At 44.4% G+C, this 22,729-nt stretch overlaps 1 protein-coding gene across 6 annotated transcripts in view; it reads right to left on the bottom strand.

Moving 5' to 3' along the window:
* Positions 1 to 5,801: 5,801 nt before the first annotated feature.
* The window catches only part of RBM25 (RNA binding motif protein 25), a 285,496-nt gene continuing 268,568 nt past the window's right edge, over positions 5,802 to 22,729 (bottom strand). For all 6 annotated transcript variants that reach the window (XM_033953489.1, XM_033953490.1, XM_033953491.1 and 3 more), the window contains one exon: positions 5,802 to 7,288. In XM_033953489.1, coding sequence (XP_033809380.1) covers positions 7,196 to 7,288 — 93 coding nt within the window. In that variant the 3' untranslated portion in view covers positions 5,802 to 7,195. The remainder of the gene's footprint in view (positions 7,289 to 22,729) is intronic.

The raw sequence follows: 22,729 nt of genomic DNA, 5'->3' as shown, positions 1-22,729 counted from the left end.
AATGGTCGGACAAAATCTGCACCCTAACCTGGAGAAACTCTGAAAGGCAGCCCCCGATCTTGAGAGGGAACTCCTCCAATCTGGTATCATTGTGACTTCTTGGCTGAGGAAATAGCATGTGATGCCGGAGGCTTGATTGTGCTGAGATTCAGAAAAATCTTTGCTTGTAAAAACCCTGAGAGAATCTCTGGGATATGGAATTGGAATATTGCCGGGAGTGCCCTGAGCCTCTAGAGCAGGGGTGCCCAACACGTCGATCGCGATCGACAGGTCGCTCGCTCAGGCGACCCCAGTCGATCGCAGAGCGGGTTCCCTTCTTCCCTCCCCCAATTGGTCTAGCACCCATCTTCTTCCCTCCGCTCCCCCATAGTCTGGCATCTGTCTTCTTCCCTTCCAGCATCTTCTCCCCACTCTGTCTTCCACATTTCCCTTCAGGGTCTGTTCCTCTCTACCCTCTTTCAATGTCTGTTCTATTCCTTTCCACCACCACCCTTCCCTCCCTCCTTTACAATCTGTTCCTTTCTACCACCCTTCAGCTCCTCTCATGTGGCCTATCTATCTACCTCCCTCCCTCTTATTTTTGTGGCACATTACAATGTAATTTGTGCAAGCCGCTGGAGCCTGCAAGCTCTGTCCCTGTCCCATTCCCACAAACTATCTCGCTTCTGTGTTCCTATTTTCCCCATTTCTAATATCTCTCCTATGTATCTGCCATTGCCCCCCCCCCTTGTGTCCATATACCATCCCATGGCATGTCCCCTTTATGTCTCTGTCCCTATGCCCCATGCACATAATTTCCCCTCTTTCTGTTACCTTCCTCTGTCCAGATTTCCCCTATCTTCCTCTTCCATACCAGCGTGTCTTTTCTTTTCAACCCCATCTAGCTTCTTTCCCTCTTTCTCCCCCCCCTGCTTCCAGCATTTGGCTCACCTGCCTGTCTTCCCCTTTCTTTCCTGCTGTGGGTTTCTTTCTTTCCCTCTTATCCCCTTGGCCCAGAATATTTTTTCCTTTCACTCCCTCCTTCCTAGTATGAGCCGGGAACAAACGCGATCTCACGGTCTAGCAGCCCCCACCTACCCGATCACAGCGTTTAGCCAGCTCCCTCCCTCCACCTCACCTTACATTCTGAGTTTGCTGGCTTCCTTTTCCCCAGAGCCGCACACGTTTAAAAAGACGCGCACGCGCGGTTGCAGGAATCCATCAAGCTTCTCCTCTCCTGCAACTTTCTGTTTCCGGTTGCGTCAGAGGAGAAGCTTGATGGACTCGCGCAGCTGCGCGTGCACGGCTTTTTGAACACATGCGGCTAAGGAAAATGGAAGCTGGCAAACTCAGAATTTAAGGTGAGGTAGAGGGAGGGAGCTGGCTAAACGCTACGGGCGGGCGGTGGCTGCGGGGACCGCGCGATCCTAAATGCCTCACTGCGGAGACAAGACCATTCACCGCTCCACGGGCGGTGAATGGCCTTGTCCCCGTCCCTGCAGCGACTGTTATTTTTCATTCCCTGTTCCGGCGGGTTACCCGAGGCTAAACGCGGGTAACCGCCACCGTGTCATTCTCTACTCCAAAGTACTTAGTCTGGAAAGACAGGCACGTGTTGAAAAAAGGATATCGCTGAGGCTGCTTTGACTCAAAGTCAACGCCTCATAAAGTTTCTTGAAAAACTTCTATGCGACAGTCCTGCATATACTTTAGTACCACACTGCCTTCACTTGGGATGGAGGTGCGCTTAGTAAATTGTGCTACCAAAGAATCCATTTTAGGCTGAATAAAAAACTGCTGGCACTCCTGAGCCATAGGATACAGCCGAGACATTGCTCTTGCTACCTTGAGACACCTTTCTGGAGACTCCTACTGTTCTGTGATTAAGACACTTATTTTCAGGTGCCAAGGAAATGCAGAATGCTGAACCCTCTCTCCACTCATAAGGGAGGAGGAAGTAGAGGAAACTGGCTGGGAGTCCAAATGCAGCTCATGTAAAGACTCAGTAGTGAGATCTGGAAGAGCCGCGGGCTAAATAAGCGCAGGACCGTGGTATCATCCCCAGGATCCAAAGCCATAATAGGATCTAAGGCAGCAGCCTCTCCCGTAACAGGAGGTGTATCCATGACTATAAGGGAACAGTGAGAGCGCCATCATCTGTATCCCCAGCAAACAGATCTCCCAAGTCCTGAGAGGTGGTTAACTGCAAGGAAGAAGACCCCTGAGGGGCTGCGCCCTGACATACCAAGTCTGAAACGTAGCTGGTCTGTTCTGGGGAAGAATGGCTCTCCTGAAAGGCTTTCCACATCAAATTTATAAATTCTGAAGAAAAATCCTCTCCCAGGGAGCACAGAGTCACCCTGTGATGACCCTATCCTGCATTTCTTGGGCTCTGTGGCTTCTGTGTAGGATGTTACCAGGACCTGAAAGGAGAAATGCTAGCCACCCTTTCTGGAAGCTGAGAATGCGAAGAGGCTAAGCTGGACGCTCCTGCCTCTCCTTCCAGCGCAGTGCAGCACATAGTGCACAATCCTGGCATGGATTGGGGGTTAAAGAACCCCAGGATTCCATCACAATAAGTTTTGAGGTACAGGGAGAAGCAGGAAACTTCTGAAAAAAGGAATTGCTAAAAATCCAAGATGGCTGCTGTCAGGCTTTTGTGCCCAAAATTGCTTTAAAAAATAAAAAAAAATCCAAAAAACCCAACACCCAAACCAAAGTAAATTTAGGATTTTTGAGAAGGGGGAACATAGGGAAACATTCAGGAACCCACAAAAACAAGCTTTTAAGAGCCCCCCCTCCCCAATTCATTTCATAGGCTGTAACAACGTACTGGTTTCTGCTTTCCTCATCTTCTCATTCAATTTCTTCCATCCACTGTCTGTCTTCTCTCTGTGCCTTCCATTTGCTCTGTTACTGTGCCTCTCCCTTCACCCCCCCCAATTGGTCTGGCACCCATCTTCTTCCCTCTGCTCCCCCATATTCTGGCATCTCTGTCTTCTTCCCTTCCAGCTTTTTCTCCCCACTCTCTCTTCCCCATTTCCCTTCAGCATCTTCTCCCCACTCTCTCTTCCCCATTTCCCTTCAGCGTCTTCTCCCCACTCTCTCTTCCCCATTTCCCTTCAGCGTCTTCTCCCCACTCTTATCCCCATTTCCCTTCAGCGTCTTCTCCCCACTGTTATTCCCAATTCCCAGCGTCTTTTTCCCACTCTCTCTTCCCCATTTCCCAGTGTCTTCTCTCCACTCTTTCTTCCTCAGTTCCCAGCATCTTCTCCCCACTCTCTCTTCCCCACTTCCCAGCATCTTCTCCCCACTCTCTCTTCCCCATTTCCCAGCACCTTCTCCTCTTTTCTTTCTTCCCCAGTTCCCTTCAGGCTGCTTCAGCGTCTTCTCCTCTCCATCCCTCCACCCCCAGCACCCTTTGTGCGGTCCAGCAGCTCCCTCCCGCCAGCCAGCTGTGCATCTCCCTCCCTCCCTTTCCTTCTTTTGTGGCAAAACTGGCGATTTCTATAAGTCTATGCGCTGTATTGCAGCCGAAACCTTAAAGTCACGCCGTGTTGCCTGCTGTAAAAGTCTCCTCCGATGCAACCGGAAACAGGAAGTTGCATCAGAGGAGACTTTTACAGAAGGCAACGTGACTTCAAGGATCTGGCTGTAATACAGCGCATAGCCTTATAGAAATCACCAGTTTTGCCACAAGAGAAGGTAAGGGAAAGGGAAGGAGATGCACGGCTGGCCGGCGGGAGGGAGCTGCTGGACCATGAAGGGTGCTGAGGGTGGGAGGATGGAGAGGAGAAGGTACAGTTTCGGCACAAGAGAAGGTAAAGGAAAGGGAGAGAGATGCACGGCCGGCGGGAGAGGGGACTGCCAGACTGCACGCTTGTTCACCGCATATACTCACCATTCACTGCTCCACGGGGCGGTGAGTGGCCTTGTCCCCGATCTCATGGTGACCTTTTTTTTGGTCACTGTTTCGGCTAGCTGCTGTTAACAACCACATTCTCTAGTAAGAAGGTCACAGATAAAAAATCCAGAGTGGATTCCTTCTGCAAAGCTTGTGGCGATGGGGAAATTACCCGCTTGTCCAGAATGACACAGCTATTGTAATGGAACATTGATAATCCTCTGGCTGAGAGGAATGGACAACAGTTCTTTGGGGAATCCAGCAAAACTACTCTCAATCCAGGAAGTAGACACTTGTTAAGAGAAAGGTGGGACTCCTTCCTAAGAACTGTAAGCACTTACTCTGCAGCATCTCCAGCTGACTTGAAGAGCAGGAAGTATGCTCTGGATCTGAACTTGGATCTTGAGAACAGTACTACTGATGGGTATCTGGCCTAATAACTTAGAGAAAGAGGTCCTACAAACTCCCAACTAAATTTAAAAACACAAGAATCACTGAAATGAATGTATGACCTAAACATCTCTGTATAGACAACATTTCACCACATGTAATATCAACAAAGGAGTATTTCTATAGTCAATTCAGGCTGATAATGAAATACACTTCCAGTTTTGAGTTCCTTAATTTATTATCCTTTTATTTTGGTTTTCTTCCATGATGTGGACTGGATTGTTCTCTTGAAGAGTGCTTGGTTGTACTTCTTTTTTTCAAAATATAATAAAGAAATATACTGGTTTTCATATAGTCAATATCAGAAACTATGAAGTACAAGTTTTTCCTTTTCTTAGTGAATCCAAGATTTGCTTTTGTAGTTTATTTCTTTTTAAAGATACCTTCATACTGGGCATAATTAGTCTAATGTGTTTGTAGACAGCTCACGTTAAATGAGAACATGTGCTTCAGTAAGGACAGCCTGTGAGAATATAATGTATCCATCAGATTTTTCCATTGAAAGCAACCTTCTGCTACAGTTAGAAATTATTTAGCTTCATCTTCCTTAGATATATTAAGATACTCAAAAGATCCAAGAGCACTGATTTGGTAGAAATGTCACAATCTTAAACCAAAGGTGCTTGTGAGGTTTTTCAAACTATTCATTTTGTATGTTCTTGGCTGTGTTGACCTTTCTTTCTGGTTCTCTTTATTATCATAGTCTAATATACCATTTTGCACTTAAAATAAAAAAATTTAAAAAAAGTTTTTGAACATGTATTTCCATGAGCCCTTTTTTCACTTGTGACACATTGGCTTCTGATAAGGACCAACAGTACCACTCTGATTTACTAAGATTTTTAATGGTAGAAGCAGCCATAGAGGAAAACCTTTCAAAAGTTAAACTCGAATGACTCCTAAAAATCAATGATCTGAATGCCAGTAAATTATATTGCAAACCCTTTTTTTATTCCTTTGCTTGCTTTTAAATTATAAGTAATAAAAAAGACTTGGCACTGAAAAGGGGGGGATAAATTCATTTTTAAGATTTTGTTTTTTTAATTTGCGTTTACAGTAGGCTGGATTTGGGAGTCCTCTCCTGTCATGAGCAATCTGTTCATGTTCATACCATCAGCATGAGGTTTAGATGCAAGAGTGGTTTGATTTTCAAATAATTTATCTAGAAAATACAACTCTCTATAATAAACAATTAATCATTTTCTACCTTATTGACCAGTATTGGATTCTGATTAACAACTAGTGTAATAAAAACAGCAAACCAATACCTTCCCAGCTTTTCATCCTTGGAAAAAAAGCTATAATAGGGAAATTGTCAGATTAAGCTCAAACCTGGAAGAGGGGGGGGGGAGGGAGGGAAACTCAAAGCCTTACTCAACCATAATCCCCACATATTAAGAAAATGCTATTTCAATTTGGTTGATACTTGAACATAAATTTATCTTGTCTTCAGTAAACACATGCTACTTTTAATATCATTTATTAAACAAAACTCTGAAAGATCAGAGTCCCCAGATCAAATATATACAATTTTTTCATGTCTGAAATATTTACATGGTGGAACCTTATGATCCCATTATTTGTTAAGAAAACAAATTAATGTCCTCTTAAAATGCAAAATCTAGCAACAGATCACAGCTTTTGCTTTCTAAACAGGCCTACTAACACTCCTCTGTTTAATACAGTATGATGATACTGGAACAGCTTTACTGGTTTTACTATAAGGACTGAGTTACAGTTAAAAAAGGCAGATTTTTTTTGTCCTCCAATGAGAACTGCCCATACCAACTTGCATTGGGATATAGAAATAAAAAAAAATGTAATGCATATCTTGCGGGTTATGTTGATCATTTTATGCATAAATAAAAAATAAATTCAGACAAGGAAGTAAACTATCACTGTTTCAATGTTATGGCAGACTGCTTATCAGTACAAAAAGAAACACCATGATAAACTTAAGGGTCCTGTCTGTCCAGTCAGTTTGAAAGCAGATAAAAATACACTGCTTTAATTCAGATATCCATGCACTACTGTGCTCTGTCTTTTCTTTTTCCAAATGTTCAGGAATTTCATAAAATTCTCAAAGATGGTAGATAGAAGAATTAGTAAAATGGCACACAGAACAGAGTTTGCTAAGATTCTGTCCTATTCCAAACATCTGAGCAGAGAGGGGGAAACTAAAGGCTATCTGCATATTACTACTTGAGGTGATCTCTCACACAAATGTAAGAACACACATTTGTAGAAGGGTCTTTTCAGACTAACTTTCGTAGAGTTCTAAGCAATCACTACCACTTTTCCTGCATGTTTCTGTAGGAGTGAAGGTTTTAAAGCAAGTCCTTGTTTCTAAAGGAGTCAAGGGAATCACTTTACAAATAAAAAATCTGGATCAGTCACTGAAGCATGTTGTTACATTCCACATATAAAATCTAATCCTTCAGAAAGCTTGCTCTTTGCATTCTCTCTTTAAAACAAAAAGACTGAATGCCCAACTATTCAGAAAAGAAATCCCTCTCTTATTAAGTGCAAACATTTTGCAAAACCAATTGGAGAGTCATTTTAATATATACAAAGGGAAAAATAACATAACAAGATTACCAAAGTGACTTAGACAACAGCTGCAGCTTATAAAACATCCCAGTAATTTTACTTTGCGGCTTATAAAGATAACCAATGAAGAAACTGAGATGGGTTTATACCCAAAGAAGGGCCATGAGCAGAGGACAAAAAAAATTCACATTCTCTACATAAAAAATACAGATCTCACAGATGCTTCTGAGGACAAAGAAAACTCGAAGTCCTTAAATGATGGAAGGAAAAAAAACCTGAAGTCTGAAAGAGCTTGAAATGTAGCGTGAAGTTCTATTTAACAAGTCCAATCTTTTTGGCTTCAGTTTCATATATCAATAACCTCCACATTTTCACTATAAAAACTTCTGCTTCTTCATCTAGAACCTAGAGGAAGTGACAACAAATCAAATGAAGTTATACTGGGCAACAAGCACATTAGCAATGGATCAATTAAAAAGTTACATGCGTGTCCATGAACAGGCAACTATGAACATACAAATTAAATTAATTCTGTTCAAAACAAATTAAATTGTTAATGTTCAAACGGTACTTTAAGCATGTTTAGTAGAGTGTTCATTAGAACTCAAACAGTAGCTCAATGTTTAAGTTTTTCACAGCACACACTATTAAAAATGGACAACTGCTACAACTTGATGGAATAGATTAGTTGTCCAAAAAATAGTGGCAGTATATATTACTGAGAATTCAGAAGTCATCCTGATCTGAAGAAGGCAGGGATTACTATATTCTAGCATGTTAGCATAAAACGATTACATTCTCTCAAAGTGGTGCTGCAGGAAAAAAGCAGCCAACAAACATTTTCTCCACATTTACACTGTGCTTATCTGACAAAACAAAACCTTAGAAACAAAGCACTAGCATATAAAAATACATAAAACAATAGTAACAATAACCAATACTGTCTGTGAACAAACAACACATCTGATAGCTACAACACACTGCCTCATTCTACAAAGAGATCGCATACTGAAGCTTCAGTTACCACTTTAAACATTCTTCTGGGTTCTGAGGGCACTCAACTTTAGGGTTATGCACTCTCCCTCATATGGGCAGACTCCTATAAATGCGTTAATTTCAATCTTGCTCACTTGATATAGTAATTTATTCCTGGTGGAATTCTGCACACAAAATTAGCAATTCTGCAAGTTATTTGTCAAAATTTAAACAATATTTTTGCTTATTATTATCCATATTCCATTTAAAACATTTAAAATAAAATGTTTTTCTTCTGCCTTTGTTGTCTGGATGTTTTGTTTTTCCATCATATTGGAACCAGTTTCTTTTTTCTGCTTTTCTGTCGTCTACTAATTTGCCTTTAAGTGGCTATTGTCCATTTGCCTTTTCTACTCTCTCCTGTCTATTGCACTATACCTGCCTCATTAGATCTTTTCTGCCTTTCTTACCCTCCTCCTCTTTTTCACTTTTCAGCTATATATTAAATTTCTATCTTCTCTCCCATTCCCCATCTCATTCCTTCCTCATCTTCCCTTTCATCTTCAATGTATCTCCATTACCATATTTCTACCCTCTATCTATCCTTTCATCCGTTTCCTTGCAACCCTCTCCTTCCCCTCAGGGTTCTACCATTCTCAGCATCTTCCTTCCTACACTCTTATAGCCCAGCATCTGCTCTCTCTTCTTTCCCTCCCTAGGAATAAGCAGTGAATTTCCTCATGCCATCTCAATAATGACCTATAGACGTCTCTTTTAGAAAATTATCCAAACCTTTTTAAAACCCTGCTAAGCTAACTGATTTCACCACATTTTCTGTCAACGAATTCAGAGTTTAATTACATGTTGTATGAAGAAATATTTTCTAAGGTTTGTTTTAAATTTACTACTTAGTAGCTTCATCGCATATCCCTTAGTCCTAGTATTTTTAGAAAGAGTGAACAAGCAAATTTGCATCTACTCTTTCCACTCCACTCATTATTTTATAGACATATCATGTCAGCCCTGAGCTGTCTCTTCTCCAAGTGAAGAGCCCTAGCTGCTTTAGCCTCTCCTCATAGAGAAGTCATCCCATCCCTTTTATCATTTTTGTCACCCTTCTCTGTATCTTTTCTAATTCCACTATATCTTGAGATACAGTGACCTTAACTGCACACAGTATTCGAGGTGAGGCCATACCATAAGGGCATTATAACATTTTCACCTTTGTTTTCCATTCCTTTCCTGACAATTCCTAACATTCTATTTGCTTTCTTAGCAGGTGCCACACATTGAGCTGAGAGTTTCAACGTATCCTCAACAATGACACCTAGATCCTTTTCCTGGGCAGTGACTCCTAACACAGAATCCAGCATCACATAGTTATAGTTCAGGTTCCTCTTTCCCACATGTGCACTTGCTCACATTAAACGTCTTCTGCTATTTTGATGCCAAGTCTTCCAGTCTCACAAGGTCTTCTTGCAATTTTTCACTATCCTCTTGCGATTTAATAACTTTGAACAACTTTGTGTTCAAATTTAATTATCTCACTAGTTATTCCCACCTCTAAATCATTGATAAATATGTTAAAAAGCAACGGTCCCACCACAGACCCTTGGGGAACCCCCACTATTTACCCTTAACAATTTAACATGGAACAATAAAGAACACACATGAGTAAATAGAAACCAACTTGCTAAGTACATCTAGTAGGAGCCATAAAAATCCTACAAAGAAGAAAGGGAATAGGAGCCCTCAAGTTCCTGTAGTTTGTCTCTGCTAAATCTTAGATACCGGCGAGAAAGTCCCAAGAGAAACACTGGCAACATCCAAGGCAATATTCAGGAGAATCAAAAATAAACACAGGGTGGACAGTACAGAATCCTGTGTCTTCTATCAGACAGAAGATTTACAAGGTAAGAACCTAATCTTTCATTATGTAGCGAAGACACAGGGTTCTGTACCATAGCTGACATACCAAAGCACTGCCAGACATCTAGGGAGGCACAGTTGAGCCTGTCCATAGTACTGAGGACCCAAAAGTGGCATTCTTTATCACCACATCCACCTCTGAAGAAATCTCATAAAGGTGAAGAGTAGACCAAGCAGCTGCTCTACAAATTTCATTCAGGCGAAACAGGAAGAAGCCACACTTCTAGTCAAATGTACTGCAATTGAGATAGGGGGTTGTTTACCACAGGCAATGTAGGAAGATAAACTGCCATGCGAATACATCTGCCAGGAATGTGAGATCCGCCCCCCCTACAATTCGATAAGAAGATCAACTGTTTTTACACCTAAGCAGCAATAGGACCAGCCGCCACTACCGGGAACCCTTTTGCCACGATCCAGCCAGACATATAAGATCTTCCCCCAGCATTCCATTGGATAGATCAATCTACCTGCTTTTAAATATCAGCAGCAGTGGGAGAACAACTGCTTTTACACCTAAGCAGCATTGGGGACCAACCGCAACTACCAAGAGCCCATAGACCAGATCATGACAGGAGTGTGAGCTCCACACCTCCTGCAGTCCCGCTAGGAAGATCAACTGCTTTAACACCTAAGTAGCAGCAAGACCAGCTGCCTATAATAGGAGCCCTTGCCCCGATCCAACCAGGCATGTGAGCTCCTCCCCCTATATCCCGTTTAAGAGATCAATCTACCTGCTTTAAATATCAGCAGCAGTAGAAAAACAACTGCTTTTACATACAAGCAGCAGCGAGACCTACCGTCAACCACCAAGAGCCCACAGACCCGATCCTGCCAGGAGTGTGAACTCCTCCCCCTGCAGTCCATTGGAGAGATCAATCTGCCTGCTTTTAAATATCAGCAGCAGTGGAGATCAACTGCTTTTACACCTAAGCAGCAACGAGACCAGCCACAACCACCGAGAGCACACAGACCCGATCCTACCAAGAGTGTGAACTCTTCCCCCCATGCAATCCGCTAAGAAGATCGACTGTCGGCTCCGGGCGGCTTTCCCGCAGAGGAGAGAATCCTGCATTCACCGTGGGCCTCATCTGGGGCAGCCTCCTTGGAGCGGCTGGGGGCACGGGCAGTGTGTCTGGGAGGGAATGCATGGATGGGAGACATCGCAGGGGAGGAGACATAGGCATCCTGGGACTGTCTGCCAAGTCTCTTCCCTGAAGAAGCCCTTTCTGGAAACGTCAATCGCTCCTCCTAAACTTACTTGCTCCACTTCATCACTGATGCTGAAACCGTGGATTGAAGACAAAGTTTTATTTTATTTTTCTTTCCAGCTTATGATTTATATTATAATCTTATCTATTGTTTTGCCTTTTGTCTTTGTTTGTTTTGTTCTATTTCTATCATTTAAATTTCTCCAGAATTCTACTGTTCAACGGCTCCCCCTTCTGCTTCTATTCCTTTCTCTCCTCTCTTCTACCTTCCAAAGTATTTAGATCAATGCTGTCTTGTTAAAATGTTTATTTTATTTTTATTTTTCCTCTAACTCTACTTTTCACTTCTCTATTACCCTCCAGGTACTTTAGTTAGATTGTGAGCCTTCGGGACAATAAGGGAATTTTTCAAGTACCTTTCTTATTTCTAATCTTAATGTATATTTTCTGTAAACCGCTTAGAACCTAACGGATGTAGCGGTATATAAGAAATAAATTACATTACATTACATTACATCTGGCAACTGAAACCCTGGAAGCTGGCTTGCCTTGTTTCAATTGGCTGGTCAGCACAAAAAAGGTGGTCAGAGAACCGGAAATTATTAGTCCTCTCCAGATAGTTAAGTAGGGGCTCTATGCACATTCAGCCTCTACAATATTCTGTCCTGTTTCATTTAACCTGTAGGGTGAAAGGTGGGTAAACAAATTAAGAAAGAAACCACCTTTGGTAGAAAGTACTGTCCGTAGAGAAACATCAGACTCCGTAAACCGGAGGAAGGGTCTGTAACTCTGAGATCTGCCTCACCAAGACTAACTGGTGCCATCTTATCTTTAATTTAAAATATTACTGTGTCACCAAGACCATGGCAACCAAAAATATACAGTCTTAACCATAAGATCCAAGAGGGACGCATCTGGCAAGGGCTCATAAGGAACCTGAGATAGGCCCTTCAGAACAACATTAAGGTTCCAAGATGGGAACGGCCTATCGGCCTTGCAGTGGGACACACAAACTGAGTGCCTCCATCATAAAGAGCGATGTCTGGATGAGACGTCAGTGACTGCATGCCTTTCCGAGCCCTAAAGCATGACAGACCGGCTACCCGTACCTTTAGAGATGAAACCGCTAGGAATACTAGAATCACCAGGATGGGGGCCCTCTCAGGCTCCACCCTGCTCCTTGATGTACCTATACCTGGAAAGACTTCCAGGTCTTCGCATAAGCCGCAAACATAGCAAGCTTCTTACTCTAAGAGGAGGTGTCATGACAATCTCCAAGTAACCCTTACAAGTTAGGGCCTTATGCTCAAGAGCCATGTCGAAAGGCCAAAGTTCTCTGAATTCTCCATAGGAAATGGGTCCTGGCTGAGACCACCAGGATGAACTGGTAGCCTATGAGATCAGCCTCTTCAGAGGCGTACCAGATCTGCATACCAAGTCTGATGGTGTCAGTCTGGAGCTATCAGGATAACCAGCCCCTGGTGGCTCACTATTCTGCAGATGATCCGGCCCATAATGGCCCATGGTGAAAACACGTAGAGCAGAAGCTCGGTGGGACAGGGCTCAACAAGGGTGTCAAGCCCTGCGCTTCCCAGTTCGGCTCTTCGACTGTAGAAGTGATCTGCCTTCTTGTTCTTGGCTATGGCAATGAGATCCATGTCCGGCCTTCCCCAGGGCTGCACAATGAGGGCAAATGCCCTCTAGGACAGAGACCAGTCCCCTGGATCCAGAGTCTGCCTGCTGAGAAAATTGACCTGGACATTCTCTACTCCTGCCATGTGGGCAGCCGAGAAGGCTTGTAAGGTGAACTACTGCCAAATGGAACATCATCTGTACCTCCAGGTGTAGGGGAGTGCTTCTTGTGCCTCCTTGTTTGTTTACATAAGCTACCGCTAAAGTATTGTTTGAAAATACCCCAACTGCCTTCCCTGTCAGGAAAGACTGCAACTCCTTCAGCACCAAACAAATAGTTTTCAGTTCCAGAAGATTTATGGATCAATTGCTTTTCGATGGGGTCACTTTCCTTGGAGTGGGCAACCACAGAAGTGGTCCCCCCAGCCACTCAGGCTGGCATTAGTCATGAGCATAATCCACAAGTTGATTCTGAGAGGCATGCCCTTCAATAAGGCATCCCCCTGGAATCCCCAACGTAAGCTGCATTTTTGCCCCTGAAGACCAGAGAAGCTGTATCTGTAGACAGTGGCGCGGTGATCACCTGGAAAAGAAGGGAGTCCTGAAATGGCTGCATATGAGCTATTGCAAAGGGAACAACTTCCAGGGAGACCACCATTAAGCCCAGTACCTAAAGGTAATGCCAGGCCATGGGGCTTGGAAAGGCCAGGATCTCTAAGATCTGTTTCTTGAGTTTCTGTGGCTCAGGAAGAAAGTCACAGACTCTCATATATTCCAAGCACCGAGTTGGCTGAAGGTGACTTTTCCAGAAGATGACTTTCCAGCCAAGTCTCTGGAGGAGATTCACCACCTACTGTACTATGTGCTTGTCTTCCTGCTGTGAGGGGGCTCTGATCAGCCAATCGTTCAGTTAAGGATGCACCTGCGTGCCCTTCCTGCATAGGAGAGCTGCTACAATCACCATCACCTTGGTAAAGGTGCGTGCAGCTGCGGCCAAACTAAAAGGGAGTGCCATAAACTGGAAGCATTGCTGAAAAACTTGGAATCTTAGATATTTTCTGTGATCTGGAAAGATGAGGACATGAAAATACACCTCCGTTAAATCCAGAGAGGCTAGGAATACCCCCGGAGCCAATGCCACTATAATGGAGTAGACCGTCTCCATGTGACTTTTAGTGCCTTGTTTACTGACTTCAAGTCCAGAATGGGTTTCCAATCTTCTGTGCCTTTCTTGGGCACTATGAAGTACTAGAGCTGCACCTCTTCCACCCACTGTGCACTGCAAATTCTGCTAGCCTACAGTTGTGACATTGTCTAAGAGGACACTGATGGGCTTTCTTGCAAGGAAGAAAGGTCAAGAGGGTGAGTAAAAACCGAACGGAACTCCAGGCGGTTGATAGATCAAAGCACCTCTGCTGGAATCCATCTGCCCTAAGCACTGTGATGGAAACAATGAGCCCCCCCAGCCCGAACATCCATGACCACGACAATCTACTCCGGAGATGCCAATGGCAGCCCCTCTCCAGATTGTCCGACTGGTCACTAGTACATGCTGGCCCTGGTGGCCCACATTCAGCTCAGACAAAGGGTTTAATCCTATGACACTGGAGACCAAGAGAGCACCAAATGTTGCAGAGATCTCATATGAGCCGTGACCCAAGGAACCACTTCCAGTGTTGTCATGGATCCCAGGAGCCTGAGCGTAGTCCCACACCTTGGCCTGGAATCCCACAACAGAGCAGGGACCTGAATTTGAATCTTTATGCACTGAGGCTCTGGAACAAATACCTTTCCCAGGAGCGTGTCAAATCGAACACGCAGATGTTCCAAACTCTGGGTGGGTATGAGAAGGCTCTTGGTAATACTGATCACCCTGCCCAGTGACTGAAGAACCTCGATAACCCTAGATCGAGATTCGTGACTCTCCGTCTCCGAGGATATCCTATCAGCTGGTTGTCCAGAAACAGGTGAACTCAGTTACCTTCCTTCTGTAGAAAGGTGGCCACCATCACCTTGTAGAACATCCAGGGAGCTGTAAAACAGACTGACACTGGCAGTTCTGAGTATGCCCAGGACGGTACTGCCTTGATTTCTTAAGCCAGGAACATCCCTGAAATTGCTTTCCAGAAACCCGGAGCCAGTCCTCTGGCAGACGCTGACCTTGGAGTCTCCCAGTTCTTTGATCAGCTTCTCCAAATATTCTTTGAAAAGAAACAGTCGCCTGAATGGGCGCTTAGTCAGATGAAGTTTATATGCCAGATCAGCCGCCCAATGGCGCAGCCATAGAATGTAACAGGTGACGTACCAAAGGAATGGCAATGTCTAGGGTGGGATAGAAGAGCCTGCCCGCAAAACCGAGGCCCCAAGTGTGGCATTGGACTGAGCTGCCACATCCACTCTACAAAATCTGGTAAAGGTATGAATAGACAACTAAATGGTCGCTCTATAAATTTTGGCTGGATTAATTGCTCGAGACTCCATACACGAAGCAGTAATACCTCTAGTGAGTTGGCCCTGAGTAGAACCGGCAGCTGCTTGCCACAGCTGATGTAGGTTGATGAAATGGCCATGTGAATCCATCGGGCAATAGATGCTTAAAAGCTGGCCTGCCCCACCTAGACTGGCTAGTCAGGACAAACAGATGATCAGAGAGACGGAAATCACTGGTCCTCTTTCTAAGTAGTGAAGCAAAACTCTGTGCACATCTAGTTTCCTCAAAAGCTTATCCTTTTCTGACCCTGTGAAACAAAAAGCAGGCAGACAAACCTCCTGGTTTACAAAAAATTCAGAAACCACTTTCAGAAAAAAGGAAGGAACCATACCAAGGGATACTCCTACCTTCATGATTCAAAGAAAGGGTTCCCTACAAGAGAGGGCCTGCAGCTCCGAAATACGCCGAGCTGAGACAGTTGCTACAAGGAAAACCGTCTTGACCTTAAGGTCCAGAATAGGCGCCTCCATGAGCGGCTCAAAGGGAGGTTCAGTCAGTCCCTTCAGCACAATACTGAGATTTCAAGTAGGAAAGCGCTGATGTAGGGAAGAGCGCAAACGAAGCACCCCCTTGAGGAATCTGTTCACATCAGGATGAGCCGTAAGTGAAGAAGAGTCATTGTGTGCTCTAAGTTGGGAAAGACCTGCCACCTGTACCTGCAGGAAGGCTAAGAACACCAGAATGGGAGCCCGCAACATCACCACGTAACCTCTGGCAGAATACTGCTGGAAAGCTTTCCAAGTCTTGGCGTAAAATGCCACAGTGAAACGCTTCTTGGACTTCAAGTGTGTCAATGACCATATCAGAGTAGCCTCAGAGTCAAGGTCTTACGCTCAAAAACCATACCATAAGACAAAAGTGCCAGGGGTTCCCATAGGAACCATTCCCTGAATGAGAAGGCTGCAATGACAAGGGAGCCTGACCATCTTTTCTCGCTGAAGACGAATCAGATCCGCATAACACAGGCAGCGAGGCCAGTCCAGGGCCACTAGGATTACTAGGCCCCAATGATTCGCAATTCTGTGAACGACCAGACCCACAAGGGGCCAGGGTGGAAAGACATATAGGAGCTCCTGAGTTGGACATTTATAAGTAGGTTAGAAATGTAATAAATAAACGCATCGAGATCTAAGCTTCCTGGCTCTTCAACTGAAAAAGCGCTCGACTTTGGAGTTCTTGATTGAAGCCATCAAGTCCATCGAGGGTCTGCCCCAGTGACTTACAATGAAGCAAAATGCTCTCTGTGAGAGCAACCATTCTCTTGGGTCCAGGATTGGGTGACTGAGAAAGTCTGCCTGAACATTGTCTATGCCAGCCACATGCACTGCTGAAAGAGCTAGAAGGTGAACTTCTGCCCACTGGAACAGCATCAGGGCCTCCTGACTTATGGAAACATATCTGGTGCTCCCATGATGATTTACAAACACCACTACCCTTACCGCTTTTCCCTCCAGGGTATTTTGAAGATCTCTGAGCGCCAATCGAATGGCCAACACCTCAGAGGGAGAGACAATTAGCCCCGAATGGAATGATCACTGCAATGATCCCCTCAGCCCAAGAGACTCGCATCTGTTGTCAGTGATCCACTCTTTGATCCTCAGTAGTATGCCCCCCACCCCCCGAAGCCGCCAGTGCAGATTGCTCCATGCCGGTTCCATCCAGGGAAGAGGCTTCTGAAGGAAATGATGTTGCGGGGACAACTGGGACAGGAGGGACTGCTGCAGTGGCCACATGTGCACTCACACCCAGTGCACAATTTACAGGGAGGCCACCATGGATCCCAGGATCTGCAGATATTGTCAAGCTGTTGTGATTGCCAAAAGATCCTTGATCTGCTTCTGGAGCTTCAGTCTGCGTGGCTGAGGAAGAAAAACATGGCTTTGGAGCATGTTGAACAGAACTCCTAGGTAGTTCAACGTCCGAGATGAAATTAGCTGGCTTTTTTTGAAATTGACAATCCAACCCAAATGCTGTAGGAGAGACACAATCGTCTTCATCGCCTGCTTGCACGCCAATCTGGACAGTGCTCTGATCAACAAATCGTCTAGATATGGATGAACCGGGACCCCCACTCTGCGGAGATACGCCGTTACCACAATCACTTTGATGAAGGTATGGGGGGGGGGGGCACTGCCAACCCAAAGGGTGTTGCCACAAACTGGAAATGCTGTTGAAAAACATGAAATCTCAGATACTTTCGGTGTCCTGGGAAGATAAGAATATGTAGATAAGACTTCTGTTAAATCCAGAGAATACAGAAACTCTCCCGAAGCCACTGCTGCAATGACAAAATGCATTGTTTCCATGCGAAAGTGTGGAATCCATAGAAATGCATTAACCAATTTGAGATCCAGTATGGGTCTCCAGTCTTCTACTTCTGGAGCTTCAGTCTTCGTGACTGAGGAAGAAAAACATGGCCTTGGAGCATGTTGAACCGAACTCCTAGGTAGTTCAACGTCTGAGATGAAATTAGCTGGCTTTTTTTGAAATTGACAATCCAACCCAAAAGCTGTAGGAGAGAGACAATCATCTCTATCGCCTGCTTGCACTCCAGTCTGGACAGCACTCTGATCAACAAATCGTGTAGATATGGATGAACCGGGACCCCTATTCTGTGGAGATACGCTGCTACCACAATGATGAAGGTATGGATGGAAGGTATGGATGAAGGTATGGGTGGTGGGGAGGGGGGGCACTGCCAACCCAAAGGGTGTTGCCACAAACTGGAAATGCTGTTAAAATACATGAAATCTCAGATACTTTCGGCGTCCCGGGAAGATAGGAATATGTAGATAAGACTTCTGTTAAATCCAGAGAAGCCAGAAACTCTCCTGAAGCCACCGCTGCAATAACAAAATGCATTGTTTCCATGCAAAAGTGTGGAATCTATAGAAATGTTGTTATTATTATTATTATGCTCTCTTCTGCTACCACGGGCTGTTATGATAAAGGGTCATGGATTTGATATATTGCCTTTGTGTGGTACAACCAAAGTGGTTGTACCACACAAAGATGATACATGATTTCTTTACCACCTTTGTCTTCTCTGTCCCCCTACCCTCTTTTTCTATTCCTCTCTTTGATGAGGATCATGAGCAGATCGGAGAAGGTTATCATGCCGCTGTACTGGGCCATGGTATACCCTCACCTGGAATACTGCGTCCAGCACTGCTAGCTGTACATGAAGAAGGACATGGTATTGCTCGAAAGGGTCCAGAGAAGAGTGACTAAAATGGTTAAGGGGCTGGAGGAGTTGCCGTACAGTGAGAGATTGGAGAAACTAGGCCTCTTCTTCCTTGAAAAGAGGAGACGGAGGAGACATAATCGAAACATTCAAGATAAAGAAAGGGAATAGACTTAGTAGATAGAGATAGGTTGCTCATCCTCTCCAAGATAGCGAGAATGAGAGGACACTCTCTATAGCTAAAAGGGGATAGATTCCGTATAAACATAAGGAAGTTCTTCTCCACCCACAGAGTGGTGGAAAACTAGAACGCTCTTCCGGAGGCTGTTATAGGGGAAACGCCCTCCAGGGATTCAAGATAAAGTTAAACAAGTTCCTGCTGAACCAGAACGTATGCAGGTAAGGCTAGTCTCAAGGCACTGGTTTTTGACCTAAGGGCTGCTGCGTGAGCGGACTGCTGGGTACGATGGACCACTGGTTTGACCCAGCAGCAGCAATTCTTATGATCTTTAACCGCCTTGAAGCCCTTTCAGGCAATAATGCAGTATATCAAGAACTGTCTCTAGTGTGTTCACAATCTAAGTTTGTGAACCTGGGGCAACAGGGTTGGTGGGGGGGGGGGGGTTAAATGATTTGCCCAGGATCACAAACAGCCATAGTGGGAATCATACCTCTGACAAACGATTAGGCTATATGCCTCCTCCGACATAACTGCCTCCTCCCTACCACTGGCCTATAGGCTACAGACATCATTCATCAATTTTTGGTTAATTTGGAGACCTGGCACCTGGGTTTTGTAAAGGCCTGTTCTAGGGCAACAAATACAAAAAAAAAAAAAACCCCTGACTTTGGATGACTAAAGGCATTCTCTCAACATTAAATTTCCATCACTTCTTTTTTAATTTTTCTTTTATTGAAACAAAACAGAGAACAGTTGCAACAGGACTCTTCGATACAAGGCATAAAGCAGCTACATTTGTACAAGAAAACTAACCCTCCCTCCCCCCCCCACCCCCAGATTCAGGAAATAGCACAGAAAAGAGAAAACAGCTAAGCTGAAGTCCCCCCTTCGTTCCCAAACTTCATAAGGTTTCCACTGCAAGTGGAACCTGCCCAGTCTATGGTATTTCATAGCCATTAATTTGGTCATACAGTATACATAGTCCAATTTAAGTACCACTTGGTCCTTGGAAGGAATAGTATCCTGACGCCATACAGCAGCCAAAACCAGCTGGAAAGCGATGACCACAAATGCTCGCAGTCTAAGCAACAAAGTTCATGATCTGCAAGCCCTGATGTTAGAGGCAGATCTAGATATTGTTGCTATCACAGAGACATGGTTCAGTGAATCACATGGATGGGATGCAAACATACCGGGATATAATCTTTTTAGGAAGGACAGAGATGGTCAAAAAAGTGGAGGAGTAGCTCTCTATGTAAAGATCAATATCCAAGCGACCGAAATGCAAAGGACCTGGGGAGAGGAAGAAGCGATATGGATTGCTCTGAAAAGAGAAGATGGAACTTCTATCTACGTGGGTGTAGTCTACAGACCTCCGACTCAATCGCAGCAAATTGATATGGATCTGATTGTGGATATCCAAAAGTTTGGAAGGAAAGAGGAGGTTCTGCTGTTGGGAGATTTCAATCTACCGGATGCGGACTGGAATGTTCCGTCTGCAGAATCGGAAAGAAGGAGGGAGATTGTGGATGCCTTTCAAGAGGCTCTGCTCAGACAAATGGTGACGGAACCCACAAGGGAAAAAGCGATATTGGATCTGGTCCTCACAAATGGAGAAAGTATCTCTAATGTTCGAGTGGGTGCTCACCTGGGAAGTAGCGATCATCAAACAGTTTGGTTTGATATAACGGCTAAAGTGGAGAGCGGCCGCACGATTCTTAAAGTCCTAGATTTCAAACGTACGGACTTTAATGCAATGGGAGAGTACCTGAAGAAAGAGCTGTTAGGATGGGAGGACATAAGAGAAGTGGAAAGACAGTGGTCTAGGCTGAAAGGAGCGATAAAAATGGCTACGGACCTTTATGTGAAGAAAATCAATAAAAATAATGGCTGAGAAAATAAAGGCGAAAGAGTTGGCGTTCGTAAAATATAAAAAAACCCACGAAGAGGAGAGCAGAAAGGACTACAGTGTGAAACTGAAAGAAGCCAAGAGAGATACGTCTGGCGAAAGCACAGGTGGAAGAACAAATGGCTAAAAATGTAAAAAGGGGAGACAAAAATTTTTTCAGATATATTAGTGAAAAGAGGAAGATGAAAAATGGAATTGCTAGGCTAAAAGATGCTGGGAACCAATATGTGGAAAGTGATGAGGAGAAAGCAAATGTGCTAAACAAATTCTTCTGTTCTGTGTTCACAGAAGAAAATCCTGGAGAAGGACCGAGATTGTCTAGCAAAGTTACACGAGAAAATGGAGTAGATTCTGCACCGTTCATGGAGGAGGGTGTTTATGAGCAACTTGAAAAACTGAAGGTGGACAAAGTGATGGGACCAGACGAGATCCATCCCAGGATACTAAGGGAGCTCAGAAGGGTTCTGGCGAGTCCTATTAAAGGCTTGTTCAACAAATCTCTAGAGACGGGAGTGATTCCTGGGGATTGGAGGAGAGCGGATGTGGTCCCTATTCATAAAAGTGGTCACAGGGATGAAGCAGGAAACTACAGGCTGGTGAGCCTCACTTCAGTTGTTGGTATAATAATGGAAGTTTTGCTAAAAGAAAGGATAGTGTACTTCCTTGAATCTAATGGGTTACAGGATCCGAGGCAACATGGCTTTACAAAAGGTAAATCGTGACCAGAAAAATGGATCGAGGACATATGCTAGATGTAATTTACTTGGATTTCAGCAAAGCCTTTGATCAGTTCCTCGTAGGAGGCTGTTGAACAAACTTGAAGGGCTGACATTAGGACTCAAAGTGGTGAACTGGGTCAGAAACTGGCTGTCGGACAGACGCCAGAGGGTGGTGGTTAATGGAATTTGCTCGAAGGAAGGAAAGGCGAGTAGTGGAGTCCCTCAGGGATCAGTGCTGGGGCCAATCCTGTTCAATATGTTTGTGAGTGACATTGCTGAAGGGTTAGAAGGAAAAGTGTGCCTTTTTGCAGATGATACCAAGATTTGTAACAGAGTAGACACCGAAGAGGAAGTGGAAAATATGAAAAAGGATCTGCAAAAGTTAGAGGAATGGTCTAATGCCTGGCAACTAAAATTCAATGCAAAGAAATGCAGAGTAATCCATTTGGGGATTAATAATAGGAAGGAACCGTATATGTTGGGAGGAGAGAAGCTGATATGCACGGACGGGGAGAGGGACCTTGGGGTGATAGTGTCCGAAGATCTAAAGGCGAAAAAACAGTGTGACAAGGCATTGGCTGCTGCCAGAAGGATGCTGGGCTGTATAAAGAGAGGCATAGTCAGTAGAAGGTGTTGATACCCCTGTACAGGTCATTGGTAAGGCCCCACTTGGAGTATTGTGTTCAGTTTTGGAGACCGTATCTGGCGAAGGACGTAAGAAAACTTGAGGCGGTCCAGAGGAGGGCGACGAAAATGATAGGAGGCTTGCGCCAGAAGACGTATAAGGAGAGACTGGAAACCCTGAATATGTATACTCTAGAGCAGTGGTTCCCAAACCTGTCCTGGAGGACCCCCAGGCCAGTCGGGTTTTCAAGATAGCCCTAATGAATATGCACGACAGAGATTTGCATATAATGGAGATGCCAGGAATGCAGATCTACTCCATGCATATTCATTAGGGCTATCTTGAAAACCAGACTGGCCTGGGGGTCCTCCAGGACAGGTTTGGGAACCACTGCCCTAGAGGAAAGGAGAGACAGGGGAGATATGATTCAGACGTTCAAATACTTGAAGGTTATTAATGTAGAACAAAATCTTTTCCAGAGAAAGGAAATCGGTAAAACCAGAGGACATAATTTGAGGTTGAGGGGTGGTAGATTCAGGAGCAATGTTAGGAAATTCTACTTTACGGAGAGGATAGATGCCTGGAATGCGCTCCCGAGAGAGGTGGTGGAGAGTAAAACTGTGACTGAGTTCAAAGAAGCATGGGATGAACACAGAGGATTTAGAATCAGAAAATAATATTAAATATTGAACTAAGGCCAGTACTGGGCAGACTTGCACGGTCTGTGTCTGTATATGACCATTTGGTGGAGGATGGGCTGGGGAGGGCTTCAATGGCTGGGAGGGTGTAGATAGGCTGGAGTAAGTCTTAACAGAGATTTCGGCAATTGGAACCCAAGCACAGTACAGGGTAAAGCTTTGGATTCTTGCCCAGCAATAGCTAAGAAAAAATTTAAATTGAATCAGGTTGGGCAGACTGGATGTACCATCCGGGTCTTTATCTGCCATCATCTACTATGTTACTAATAAGGTGGGAAAACTTAAGTGGTAC

The sequence above is a fragment of the Geotrypetes seraphini genome, chromosome 7 (genome assembly GCF_902459505.1).
Source record: "Geotrypetes seraphini chromosome 7, aGeoSer1.1, whole genome shotgun sequence".
NCBI classification, from domain to species: domain Eukaryota; kingdom Metazoa; phylum Chordata; class Amphibia; order Gymnophiona; family Dermophiidae; genus Geotrypetes; species Geotrypetes seraphini.
Note: the sequence above shows the minus strand (reverse complement) of the source record. Positions and strands in the feature narration are given on the sequence as shown.